Here is a 14,189-nt window from a genome sequence, read left to right on the forward strand (position 1 = left end):
TCCGAAAGATCTCGAATCGTCAACCAACCGAATGTTGACCACCAAATCCTTGTTTTGGACGACGTGGGCGTCGTCGGTCGAGGTGGATGGTCTCCCGGGACGATCCTCGTCCTCGACCTTCTCACGGCCATTCTTGAAATGATTGTACCATTTGTACACACTTTCCTTCGACATAGATTCGTCCTCGAAGGCTTTATTTCATTGCGCAAACAAAATTTGATACATGCGCGCTGCTCCAAAAACTTGGACATGGTCAATATGGACAAAAACACTTGACGCGGCTCCGAAAATAAATTGTCACCCCTAGCCGGGTTGATGTTGTGACTTGAAACGTGGCAGAACTGTCAAAAACATACATATTGACAAAAGAAAAATAAAAACAAGAGGCTTCTTTTGGCACGCGAAATTTGACATCCAATGTCACATTACATTTCAGACACAGTAGTATACTGCGTATCATCTAACTTTTAAGTTCTTCTCGATCTTATGACCTACTATCAGCCATCGAATGGCTTATTAGACTTATCGCTACCACGTATTTCGATAGTCAGTCCTCACTGCGAGGAAACGGCTGGGTGGGATTTTGGTACTGCCGTGTGAAAACCGTCGTCACTGTCGCGTCTGTCACCGGACCACCCCTTTGTAGTACCGACTACATTATTGTGAGATAAACGTAAACCCAGAAATACATTCTATTACATCAGAGACTACATCCAAAAGCAGTCACAATTTTTAGCATTTACGACACCAAATAATGAAGGGCACTGATGTATTAACCATGTCCAAAGTTCTTATAAACCTTACAGTCGAATTAAAATGAAGATTCAAAAATCAAGAAGTGCCCAGTGGTATGGGGCGGCCTAGTAGTGAAGGCGACAGCGGCGCCGGTCTTCAAACGTCAGGACCGGGGTTCAAATCTCATCCAGACCGTCCCCCCGTAGTGAGGACTGACTAACATCAATACGTGGTATTCATTAGTCAAGCAATACGGCCAGGCCGTTCTTACGAGAAAACAAAAACAAAAAAAAAGTGCCCAGTGGCGTATAAAAAATTCAAAAAAGCTCGTGTAAGAAGCAGAAAGAATATATTATCTTATTTAGATTAAATATCTGAGCCTATTTCTGGACAATGTGACCCCTGGAAGATAAGGTCCATTGGTAGGAATAATTATACCCTTGTACGGCGGGTCCTCTTTAATGGAAATGTCTTAGGGTGGAACCTCTTAGACAGCGAATGGCCATCGATTAACCTTCTCCTATGACTATGACTCCTTATGACTCCTTATTCTACTATCTTGGGTGCTTTTGCTTGGCTCGCTTGCCATGTTGATCATAAAATGACTGAGTACAATGAGTGATTGTTTGGTGTAGTTGAATAGTCAGTTCTCACTGTGAGTGAACGTTCCGGATAAGCTTTGGTAGAAAGCGGATTCAATTTCAAATCAGTTTATTTGTTTACATAGTAGCTTAATCAAATTTGCTTAAAAACTAAACCAACTTAAGAATACCATAACCTAACTGAACCTAATCTAGACTAACGAACAAAAGCATGATTTATACTTATAACGATGAGGATAGGCGAGAACGAAAGGATATGCAGGAAAGAAGAATGTCAAAAATGAAGGACGTGGAGTCGTAAATATGAGTCACGGACCGCTGGGGTCGTTACGTCCTAGTACTGTGCACAATCTAGCAGAAGGGATGCGATAAAAGAGGATTGAACATCGGAACAGCGAGATTCGAGGGAAACTTTTCCAAGTATCCGACATCTGACCTCATAACAGAATTTTCCTGGCTGCAAACCTAGTAAAGGACCTCTGCGCCCAGTCGAGGCCATCAATGTGGATCTTGACCAATGTGGACAGCCTGTCAGATAACAGAACTTATCTGATCAAGGAGACAATCGGTACCTTGAGACAAGAGGCATCGTAAAAGTCCTGGGCAACACGCTTAAGCACACGAAGGATCCTCCGAGCTCGACATACTATGGAGTCGATATGATTTGAAAACGCGAGGCCAAGTCCTTAAAGAGGTGCTAAACGTAAACCTGAAGCAGATAAACAACAGAGAATGTGAAAGTTAAAACAATCTACATTTCATTAATTGAATGAGGCGTACTTATAATATGAAAGTAGGTTAAACTACTTATTTTACGGATTATAAGCCGATTTAAAGCCAACGCCATCAATCCATTTTCAATGGAAGCAGATTTTCACCATTCATCGATCCAGGCTATATTGATTGGAACTTACTTTAAAGTTCGCTTCTTTCAGCTCCGCACTCGCTCAATACGGCTAAACGCTTAATCCGTTCACTGACCGAGTTAATGAAAATCAGTTTAATTATACACCGGCAAGAGCCAGCCGCATCAGCAGTTCCTTTGCAAATGTTTTCCTGTTGTTCCATCTTCCGATCGCACCTTTTATCGCATTATCTTCATCCAGGCGATGGTGTCGATGATACCGTAAACCTGTCCCACCGCCATCACGTCAATTTGCATTCGCTCGCGACTTAATCCGCGTACGCTCGACTGACAGTTCGGCTGTTGACTCCTGACGGGTGTGGAACGCGGATGATACTTCCTTTACCTTCGAATCCACCGATTAACAGCAACGATACAGCTCGAAGGGATTAGTGTTTTGTTTTGCTGAAAATCACACCAAACACACTGGGGCGTGCTGGAAGTGGCAGGTTGATTGGGGCAGAGCAGGTTGTTGTGCGTACACAAAATTAATCAATGTCAGCACAGATTTCCCCTACACCGTGTGCCATGTGCTTGGATTGCATCAAACACGAGTTTCTAGTGAAGACTGATAGCTTTACGTTGAGTTCACGTTTTTCCTTTCACGAAAAGCTATTTAAGTATGCCGGGACTGGTGGGAATGGTAGGAAGTGGTCGGCAGCATTCGTTTTAACTCGGTGTTAGTTTCCATCTGGCCATTTTTCCCGGTTTTTCGCTGCAAAGATTTAAACAAACGACGCTCTCAATTCCGCGCTTTCGCGGAAAAGCTTTTCCCGGAAGCACAGGAAACACAATTCGAGGGAAAAAAGCCTCGCTGTAAGTTGTGCCCGGCAAAAAAAAACCGGGCATTACATTGCTTGCGCTCCTAATGGCTGGCGGGAAATGTATAAGTAATGCCACCTTCAACCTCTTCCTTTATCAACGCAAAGGAAGACACACAAACACAAGCGAACACACCAAACGAGACAGCTGCCACCGAGAGCGGGATTGTTTTCTGGAATAATGAGATCTTTATGGTAAGGGCAAATGGTTCGATGAGTTTTTCCAACATTCCGCACCGGACGCCATTGTCGCTTGTGGAAGAAGAAACGAGCTGCTGTTTTTTCGTAAGTGTCCATTAAAGCAAATAAACACAACAGCCGAGCCAACCGCTCGTTTTTTTTTTCGACTCTCTTCTTTTAAATCACACCCGAATCTTGGTCGAAGGTCGACCGAACGCCAGTGTAATGCTCCACTAACATTTTAAGGCCTAATAAAACTTTTGCCAAAGTCAATCAGCTCGCGTAATATTTTCAATTATTAGCAATGGGCCAGAAAACTTCTCCGGGCCCCTGTTAAAGCAATAAACCTCATTAAAGGATAAATTGTTGTTGTTTCATACTGTTTCGGATGGACATAATGCAAAATGTTCGGAAAAACCCCACCCCTTCTTCAGCACGAGCAGTCATAATTTTCAATTTAAACATGATATTATCAATTTTATTGCTAGCTCTTACCTTCCTATCGCTACGATGATTACAATTGTTTTCGCATCTCCTCACGTTTCTTTTGTTTTTATTTCCTGTTTACGTCTTGCTGATTTTATTGATTTGGCTGGTTTTACTTTTCGTTTTACCTTTCACCTTTTCACACACCCATTATATTCAACTTACTTTTGGCTTATGAATTGATATTTATGCTTGTGATAATTTTGGCAAGCGATTTCTCGCACTGTTATCCTGTCAATTATGCTGTTTTTTTCTGCTTTCTTTCTCGCACAAATTTTCGATTATCTTGCTCTTTATTTTTAAGTTTTACTCTCATTGTTACTTCCATTTTAAAATCAAATGCTTATTTCCTATTTGCCTATCCTACTTCAATGTTTGTTTTTATCTTTTCATTCTTTTTTCCATTGATTACTTGTTTGAGAGATTTGGTATTTTATTGTGTTTTTTTGTTCTCAGTTTTATACAAAAGACATGTAATTTTTTTTTCTTAATTTTTTAGCTTCACTTATTTGACATTCTTTATTATCATTCTCTTCCACTGTACACTTGTGCTCTCCTTCACCGTTCAATCGTTAGTCTTTGTAGTAGAGTAATTGTTTTGCCAAAACTTGCTATTCGTGATAAGGTTTACTGTATCAGATTCTATATTTAATTTATCGGAGCTATGGTTTCATCGTGTCCATGATAGTTTAAGCATTCTAAGCTCCGTAACTTCATTTAAAACGTACCGTAGCGTGGTCCTTCCCGTATCAGCTGGTCCTTATCGCGCTTTGTAAAAAAACTTAAATCGACGAAATATTTCCCCTTTCAAGAAACACCTTGCCGGCGAAAGATAACCGAAGTCTAGTCTGGCTACCCGTACCCCGCGCATCCTGGCAAAACTAAAGCCGGGAGCTTATAAATATTCATCACTTTTACTTTCTTTTCAAGGATGGATCATCGCTCGCCCACGGTATCCCTTTTGCGTAATGGCAGGCAAATGATAAAACCCCTCGGCTAGCCACTTGCAGCTTTCACTCTCGAAACACCTTCTCACGTTCCCTGTTGGAGCGTTCCTTTTTTTTCGGTTCCCGCTTGTTGTTCTGCCAGCACGGGCGCCCGGAATCCACTGACGTGCTACTAATTCGACGCGGTCGGGAGTACGGATAAGATAAATAAAATAATAACTTGAGCCCGACTTTATCCACATTTACATAATTTATCCTAATTACTACACTCCGCATCCGCGTACCCACACTTCGGAGTCGGAGTCGGGTTGGAAAATATCTTTGCGAGCCCTAAGTCACCCGCAACAACACAAAAAAAAACTGCTCCCAATGCAAATACGGTGGCAACACGTAAGGAAATGTGCTTTTGCCGCCCGAAACATGAGATCGTGGACGATTTTATCAAAATATTCGCTTGGGCTAATTTGTAACCAGACTCATCATTCTATGCCGACCGATTAGCTGATTAGCTCGGAACGTGGGATGCAAAAGTAAGCGGCAATGTTTCTTTTCCTGGTTTTACCTTCAGCCACTCTAAAACCCCCTCAAAACCTTCCCACCGGCGATAAGAAAACGATGGACGGGAAACGCCATATGCAAATGAATGAACTTTTCTTTCCCTTTTGTTTCTAGCACATTTACTTCGATGCGTGTGTGGAAATGATCTAGTTGAAGATGAATTTTTCCGGTGAAATTCTACAACAAAAAAAGAAAGCGATAGAAGTAGCAGCAACAACAGAAACCTTTCTCGCTCAAAATTCCAGTAAGGAAACTTTTTATCCATCACCTAGGATCGGTTACCGAGTTTCCCTATGTTTCGTACAACATCTCCCGCTTTTGGTAAGGTTTTTTTTTTGTTTTTTTGTTTTGCTGTTGGCCCTCCCACCGGAAAACTTTTCCCTTTATACCAGATCGGTCGGTTGATTTTTCGTTCTACCGTCACAAATATGCTCAAGTGGTTTGACAAGTTATCAACCAACCTTCCTACAGCGTGCCCAGTCCCACACAGCTGCACTCAATTACCTGTTAATCTAATCAAACATTTTGACTCTTTTTTCCCGTAAAGTTCGAAGTCACTCGCACGGATCAGCATATACGAGGTACGGTACGGTTACTGCACCAGGTGACAGAACCCACCACCCCAACACAACATGGCACGTGTTAGGCTTGTGGTAAAAATTAGCAAAACTCCTCCGTATGGCTTTCAATGCCGCGAAAGCTTCGCTTACAACACACCAGCCAACCGAACAGGGTTGATTGGGTGCGGTAAGTGACAGGAAAAATTTCAACAATTTCCTACCACGAGGAACAGCGTACACGATCGCTACAAACGAGCTAGCAAAGTGGGAGAGGAGAAAGTAGAGAAGGGGAGGCTGAAAATCGTGGCGAAAGTATTTCGATGAGTTTATTACATTATCCAGTGTTGTGTGCCAGAAGAACGGTGTGCCGGCGCTGAGAAGACAAGGTTAGTATTAAGTGGATTTGTGCCTATTTTTACGATAGCTTCCGTTTTTTTCCCCCTAATTTGCATATTACATTGTTCGAAAGTGTTGGAAAGAAAATTCGTTTAACAAATCATTTAAAAATTGAATTCGAAGCTACTATAGCGGAAGCGAGGTTGCAAGTTTTATCGATTCCATGTCAAATATTTGAACGAAAAAGTAATGATATTGATTAGAAAATGTAATCTTGAAAACACAGAAACACAAAGCTTTAGCTAACCTAATCAAACAACGGATTGCATACCTTTAGGCGCTTAGCGCAAAAAGCACATGCAAATGATAAAGATATCAAGCAAATTCTACATTTACATCACTTCTTTCCTCTTTAAATACTATAAAAACATTCTCCTAACCAACAGCGACTCACAATTGTCGCTTTTGTGTAATCCGTCTGCTTTACAAAGAGCTTTTTTCCATTCATTTCACCACAAACAATCCGTAGTAAATGATGCGGACAGCGCTTTTCCTGCACCGGGAAAACAAACTATTCATTGTTGCCGTAGTAATAGTGGCCGTAGTGGTAGTTCATCCACGCAGACAATAAAAAAAAACAATCGCTAGTGCACAAGTGGGCACCCGGCCAACCATTATTAACGTCCCAGACGCTGCAAGAACAGAAAACAATGGTGAACACTTTTTCTTCCAACAATCGTGAGCTGCGGTACATCATTGCCGTTCCTCAAACGCTCAAACTTCACCGATGAAAGTAAAACTTACTCTGTACGAGAGCTGGCCCGACAACAACAAAAATCCGATGCGATGATTCTACTGTTTTAACGTACAGAACACGAAAAGCATTAGTATAACAATCTCCGTTCCAGGAAAAGTGCGAACAAACGCAAGGGTGAGGAAACTCTGGCACTGGGTACGGTCCACGAAACGAAAGGAAAAACAAAGGAAAAAACGATCTAACAACTTCCACAAAAGCCTACCTGTATGTGTGCGCGCGTGTGTGTGTGTTAAATGTGCTGTTAATGTTTATCTTCTCACCAACAGTGCGCTCGCGAACCTCATGCCGCGAGACCAAGTAATGATCATGCTCGTTTCCACGGAATCCGCAGCATCCGCGTGAAGCCTCAAGGGTGCGTACGAGCTTGGTGAGGGTACCAACAACTGAGCAAAAAAAAAAACACGAACATGCATCCATTTTTAGAGCTTCTAACCACAACGCACCGCTTCGTTACTGGTGGTATGTCTGTCTGCCGAAAAGGTGTGTAGAATTTCCCACTTGCGCCAGCCCGCCAAAGTGCCGGTCGACAAGCATTATGGGAATTCAAAATACGACCAAACCGCACCTCGATACATCATGAATGCCACCGAAGAAGCACGTGTGTCCTATATTTATGCAATGGTATCAGATACAGAGCCTCGCAGCAGCACCAGGCCTACACGGTTGAGAAGCGTAACTTTCGAAAGTAGCGAACCACACAGCGAAGCCGAAAGGTAATCGACCAGACAATGCGCTACGTTCTAAGGATACACATTTTTCCACTGGCGAGTATTCCATCCCGGCTTCACATTTCCACGCAAACGGCTGCCAACGGTAATTACAGATTCATGTAACGTGAGCTATTCGAGGGGAATTCAAATGGAAAATCCACCACACCAGACCAATCCACTCGAGACTCGGAGGTACCGCAGCTGTAGACGCACGTTCCGCATCCACACACAGACACTGTCGGTGGTGAAGCTCCATTTGTTTTATTATCCCTTTGCTCTCCTTCTCTCTGTCTCCTCTTCTTCCTTTCATTTATCCAGGCCGGACCATTTCCGGCCAGCGAAATACCATTTTGGCCCACCACCAAAAAAACAATGAATGTGGAAATCCATAATTTGTATTGCTATTTTGAAAACCCTCCCCACGTTCCAGTTTGCCACGGCCGAGGTCTGGGTCTCGGGTTTGGTTTGAACAAACATTCACACACACAGCGTAGGAAAATGCAAACTCCTGCCCGAGAGTGAAAGTAAAAGTAGCCGGCCAGCGACGCTTCCCTTATTTCGAAAATGCAAACCACCGGTACCGAGCGCCAGCATTGCCGGGTACTCGTACTATTGCTAGTCGAGCCGGCTGCTTGGTGGTGGCCGAAATTTGCGCTCATTATTTGTGTTGTGGACTAAAGTTGGTTCGAAAACAATGACGACGGCTACCACCAGTATTTGCACACAACAACCAAAAATGAACAGCTTCTCTTAAAAACAATGTGAATATTGCTTAAAGCGCCATACGAACGGGGCGAGAATGGAGGCGCATGGTTGCTCTTTAATTTTGCAGACCAGTTTTCCACTCCCTTTCCAGGGGGGGGGGCAACCCAGCAAAGGTTCAAGCCGGCGTGAAAGCACCGATAAGAACGCTAGAACTGCAGGCGCCTGCCGGAGGTGAGCAAGCGAGTCACTCGCAAATCGTTTGTTTTAATTTTTCCCACCATCATCACCATCATCACCTTCATCAGTACCACCAACCGAGGCACTTGCCCGGGTTTCCCTATCGTTTAGGACCAAAAAAAAAAATTACACAGGACCCAGACAGAGTAGCTAGAGCCTCTTTTTGTGAACCGTTCCAGGTTTCCTCTGTGCCTGGAATGTGTACCACCTAGTATCCCCTCTTGTCTCCCAATGACACGCATCCGTGACCGCACGGTGGAAAAAAGTTTACCAAAAAAAAAAAAGGCCTGGCAGCTCTTCCCTTTCAGTTCACTTTAAATACAAACCTACGTCTGTTAGGGGCACAAGCACACACGCGTACACCGTAAAGCTTTCGAATATATGCTGGAGAAAGCTGGTCGAGAAAGAGCCGAAGGAACAAACGGATAATCATGGCAAATGTGGAACTTTTCCGCATTCCTAGCTAGCCGGCTTTTTCCGGCCCGTGGCCGGCGGTTGTCGGAGCTCAGAAAAAAAAATGCAAAGGATTGTGGTTAGTTGTTGCTCTCTGCTGGGTTTATCCTTTCAATTTCTATCCCTCCGTCCGTCTCCAGACGTCGCGTGAGTCTTTGGATTAATGCAAACGGGATTAAACTCTACCACTTTATCTACCTAACGCTCGTAAGCGACGTGTTTGTTACAGCACTTTTCTTTACGGTTTTTTTTTTCTTCTTTTGCGCTACTCTCTCGTTACACTTCAACACATTATAATTACAATTACCACGAAAAAGGACCACCGTAACCGTGGGCATGCAAGCGAAAGGCTGCTGCAGGCACCATTGCAGATCCCTTTTACCGCGTGTATCGCAATTTTGGTGTGCCTGAAAACGATACGCGGGGTTAAGAAGTGAACGGTAAGGCTACCACTATCCGTGACGGCGGGCGGAAGGTTTCAATTGTTGTACTTCTGCAGTGGTATGCTTTTTTGGAGACGGCGAAACACAGTAAAAAGCAATTAACTTTGATTAAATTGAAATTCGGAGCTTAGAAAGGTGGAAATGGTGCAAACGCTTCTGGGTCAAAGTTTGGGCTTGAAGTGGGAAAGGTTTTTTTCTTCGTAAGTGTTGTACGTGGATTATGCTTTTTTGTTTATTTGTTTGACGCTAGGAGTATTCAGAACTGGAGGACGCGTTAATGATAGTGCAGTTAGTGATAAAAAGGGGGTGAGTTGCTTTTTGTTTAACATTCATGTCTAGTTTCGTAGAGCTAGCTGATTTACGATTGTTTTGTAATTTTGTTTAAATCTTTTATTATTGCTGTTGATTTTCATTTGTAAGATGGGAAGCAAGACACCTTCCAATGTTCCTTGACGTTAAGTATGCGCTACATGTGTTTCTATACTTTTTTTTCAGAAAGAGCTTAGTGATAGGAATCTATTGCTTATACTACGACCCTGCAAACTAACGCTCATCTAATTAGTCTCAAAGTACTGATGGCCCTCTCATCATACAGTCAAGGCAAGACCTTTACGTTTGGAAATAAAATATCGTCCCTTAACTTAAGAGCACACTTAATCATACACAACGATATCGAGAAACACACCATATTGACGCATTGAATGCTCTAACATTCAGCACGTTTATCAAACATTTCAAACTAGACTTCAAGCAATATTTTACAGCAAAACGTTCTTAAATGTACACGATTATCTGAACAAAACATCACAATCAACTTAAGGGTTACGTATGGATCGTAATGGAACGATCATTTGGAATGTCTTCGTATGTATCCAAGCCGCATTGGTTAATGTAAAATAATTATCTATACATTTAACCACACTTAGGACGTTCTTAGATAAATTATAGATAAATGGAATGTGAGTTTAAAGTTTTAAAACCCTTTTTTTGCAATAGGAGTGACTGACCGGTAGCGAGAACCAACTTACACGCTAGCGTCGCATTCCTCCAACCTTCAATACTATAACTCGGTAATCGGTAGCGGCTTGTTGTAGTAAACGCTCGGGTTCTGCTGCAGATACAGCGGGTATCCGTTCAGAATTGGCTGCCCAACGCCACCATGGTACAGGTTGCTAGATCGTATAACGTAGTCATCATCGGTGAGTGTCTTCTCGTAGTCCACCACAGTCGATAGCTCCGACCGGCCTATCGGAGGCAGCACAGGCATGCCGGCCGGTCCGGCCGGCGTTGCACTCGCCGCTGCCTTACTCTTGCACCCATTCTTCACATACTCACGCAGCAGACCGCGGAATCGATAGAACGCCAACGCAATCGCTGTGACGATCGCTACCAGCGGCACGACAACCGAGATAAGATTCTTGTTCTTCTCCAGCATGTACTCGCACTCCCACTGATCGGGCAGGTGATGTGGACAGCCCGTTGCATTGTAACTGACGCGAGAGGCTGACTGCAGCCGTTGCAGCAGTTTCGAGTAGTAGCAATCGCAGTTGATCGGATTATCGGAGATGTCTACCGTGCGAAGACTGTTCCACGACAGCATACCTTCGTCCAGTCGCTCCAGCCCATTGTTCCGCAAGCTTAAATGCTTTAAGTAAAGCAAACCAGCGAATGTTGCTTCCTCCAGCACGGTAAGTGCCTTGTTCGATTCGATCACTATCGATTCTAGGTTCGTGTTTGTTTGAAAGGCAGCTCGCTCGATACGTCGCAAGTACAGAGATCCCTTCAGCTCGAAGCGCTTCAGATTCGGGAGTCCACGAAATGCGTGAGCCGGTACTGATTCGAAGTGATTCTGTCCGATTTCCAGCTCTTCCAGACGGCGCAGCGCAGCGAGTGCTGATGACGGGACATGCACGAATCGATTATCAGCTAGATTCAGTGACTTCAGGTTTTCGATGCCACTGAACGTACCTTCCGACACGTTTGGCAGCAAGCTGCTTCGTAGATCCAGCAGCGTAAGCTCCGAAAGCACCGCAAACGCTCCATCCTCAACGGTGAGGAGCGAGTTTGTGCCGATGTACAATTCCGCCAGCTTATCGATGGGCTTGAACGTTTCTGCCGATGGAATCACACTCAGCAGATTGTCGTCCAGCAGAAGAATCTTCAGATCACCGATTCCCACAAACGAACTGACGGACAATCCAACGCTAGCGATTCGATTCTGACCGAGGTTTAGCTCCTCCAATTTTGCCAACGGTGTGAAGGTAAGGGCATCGATCTGATCGATCAGATTGCCCCGCAAATTCAGCACTAATAGCTCACCCAATCCGACAAAGGTTCGGTTCGAGATAGTGCTGATCTTGTTATGGTTCAGATGCAACTGTTGCAATTTTCGCTGATGTCCAAAGGTACGATCCGGAATGTTGAACAAATAGTTGAAGCTAAGATCGAGCAACGTTAGCTCCGAGTAGAACTGTATCGAGGAGTCAATGATGCGGATCTTGTTGTTTTTGATCACCAGTCGCTGGATGGACGGATTGAGCGCGATCGGTAGTACGTCCAGATGGCCTTCCTCACAGTTGACGTCCAATTTTTCATCATCACAGTGACACCGGTGCGGACAGTGCAGCAGACTCGACGATAGATCCGGTACGATTAGTCCGAGAATGAAGATCCACGATATGATGAGTGTCATTTTGAAAATTTATACTTTTTGCACTGGATTGTGGGTGTATTATCTGTGAAGAAATAAAAAGATAGAAAAACATCGTAAGATTACTTAAAGGTATTTTAATATGGTTTTTAATTTATCCATGAAGGCTTTGAGTCTCTGAGACTTCTTTCGGCTTTCTATATTTTAATAAGTGAAGAAGAGAACGAAACCCATGGGGCTCAGCACATTCTTCTTCTTCTTCTTGGCTTAAAACGACCTCAAAGGTCATGTCGGCCATCGAAATGGCTTACTAGACTGCCGATACCATGTAGTTGGTTAGTTAGTCCTCACTATGGTGGGACGGACAGTCCGGACGGGATTTGAACTCCGGTCCTGCCGTTTGAAGACCGGCGCCGTTGGCGCCTATACCACCGGGACGCTAAGAACATTATTGTTTAAATATATATATATGGTGACAAAGACATAAGAAGAAACATAACACTACATCAAGAATCGCTGTAAAGTCATACTATATGGATCTCAAAAATTGTGTTTGCATTCTTTCAGGAACGATACATCCGAAACATAACCTAACAAAATGTCCCATAGAGTAGAGTATACACGTGTGCGTACAGTTCAAACTCGATTAAACTTTTTAAGGAATAAAATTAAACACGTTTCCCGTTAACGTTAGCATTTTTTTTCCTGATCTTGCCAATCATGCTACGCATGTGGAAATTATTTATTCAGCACGCAATCCATTCGAAACGCGTACACGACACGTTACGAAGGAAAAACTACAACGCCAAGATCTGCACACTCACACTCCTCCTAACGAAATTTGCGATGGGACCTTTCGAGTGTTAGAAATCAAATTACACCTATGCTCTTGAAGTGACATGTATCGTGTGGAAAAGTAAAAAAAAAGGAACCTGCTACGAAGCATTGCACCGTCCATCCAGACCCATGTAAGGCCTGTGTACGAACGGCAATTCGATAGCGAGCTGCTGAAGTCGTTATCGTTAACGCGATATGCTGCCCGTGCACACATCAACAACATGATAAGCTGGCCGGTGTGAAAAGCTAAGATGAAATCGAATTTTCCATCCCGTGTTGGGGAGCAGATCGAAAACGGCTGCGCCAAAGGTTGGCACCACCTGCTGCCAGCTACGATGGATTAGTGTTTGAGGATTGATTTTGTGATTCAAAAGTCGGGTTCTGCATTTTGCCTGCGACTTCTGGCAACGATTAACTTTTTCTCGCCCATCCATTTAAAACCGTTTCATGCCGTTTCTCATCGGGGGGCTTTTTTTTTCTTACCACCCTCCCACTTTTTCTACTGCAGTGTACTACTTGGTGAAGCGTTGCGATGAGTCAAGTGCTAAAACTTCTGCCAAGTTCTCATTCCTTATCCACGTTTTTTTTTCGAGTGTTTTTTCCACGAAAAACCCTTCACGAAATCTCATTCCTTCGCACGGCCATTCGTACTGTACGGTACGGAGCACAGCACAGCCAGCCGAGGATAGAAACGATTGCCAACCGGTCTAATGGCACCGACACGTACCAACGCCGAATGATCTCCCACTCAGTAAAACAACTTTTCCAATAATTCCGTTATTTACTTCATCTGACAGCTTAAAGTGGAGGATGATAAAGTTTAAGCAATTTCAATGGCGACAATCGGCAGGCAAGCGTACCACCTCTAGATCCAGGAAAGATCTTGAGCTTCTTGTGCTTCGTCTTTGTGCAAAGGTTGGAAAGCTAAGCTGCGAAGCATGCATACGCTCGCACTTAACTTTCCAAAATGGATGGTATATATTTGCAACCCACACACACACACCCACACATGTGCTCGAGGTATGTTGGGGAGAAAATATGGTTCGGACCACTTCCGGAATTCAGCAAAAGAAGACATACGCACACAGCACACACTTCTTCAAGGTTCCCTTTTCAAACGGGGAACCAAATCTTGAAAGTCGTCTCAGTTCCAGAAAGTAAGACTGAAAATGAATCGGTAGGACAGAATGGAAACTTTGCTGTTTCTC

The 14,189-nt window shown here is 43.8% G+C and overlaps 2 protein-coding genes across 8 annotated transcripts in view; one reads left to right on the plus strand and one right to left on the minus strand.

Moving 5' to 3' along the window:
• The window catches only part of LOC126556322 (ras-related protein Rab6), a 467,299-nt gene that overhangs the window by 367,941 nt on the left and 85,169 nt on the right, over nucleotides 1-14,189 (plus strand). The window lies entirely within an intron of this gene.
• Nucleotides 10,500-12,197, minus strand: LOC126556050 (insulin-like growth factor-binding protein complex acid labile subunit). Its single transcript, XM_050211225.1, has one exon. It carries the CDS (start codon nucleotides 12,184-12,186, stop codon nucleotides 10,555-10,557), a length of 1,632 nt encoding a protein of 543 aa, XP_050067182.1. The 5' UTR covers nucleotides 12,187-12,197; the 3' UTR covers nucleotides 10,500-10,554.

The sequence above is a fragment of the Anopheles maculipalpis genome, chromosome 2RL (assembly GCF_943734695.1).
Source record: "Anopheles maculipalpis chromosome 2RL, idAnoMacuDA_375_x, whole genome shotgun sequence".
Lineage (NCBI taxonomy): Eukaryota > Metazoa > Arthropoda > Insecta > Diptera > Culicidae > Anopheles > Anopheles maculipalpis.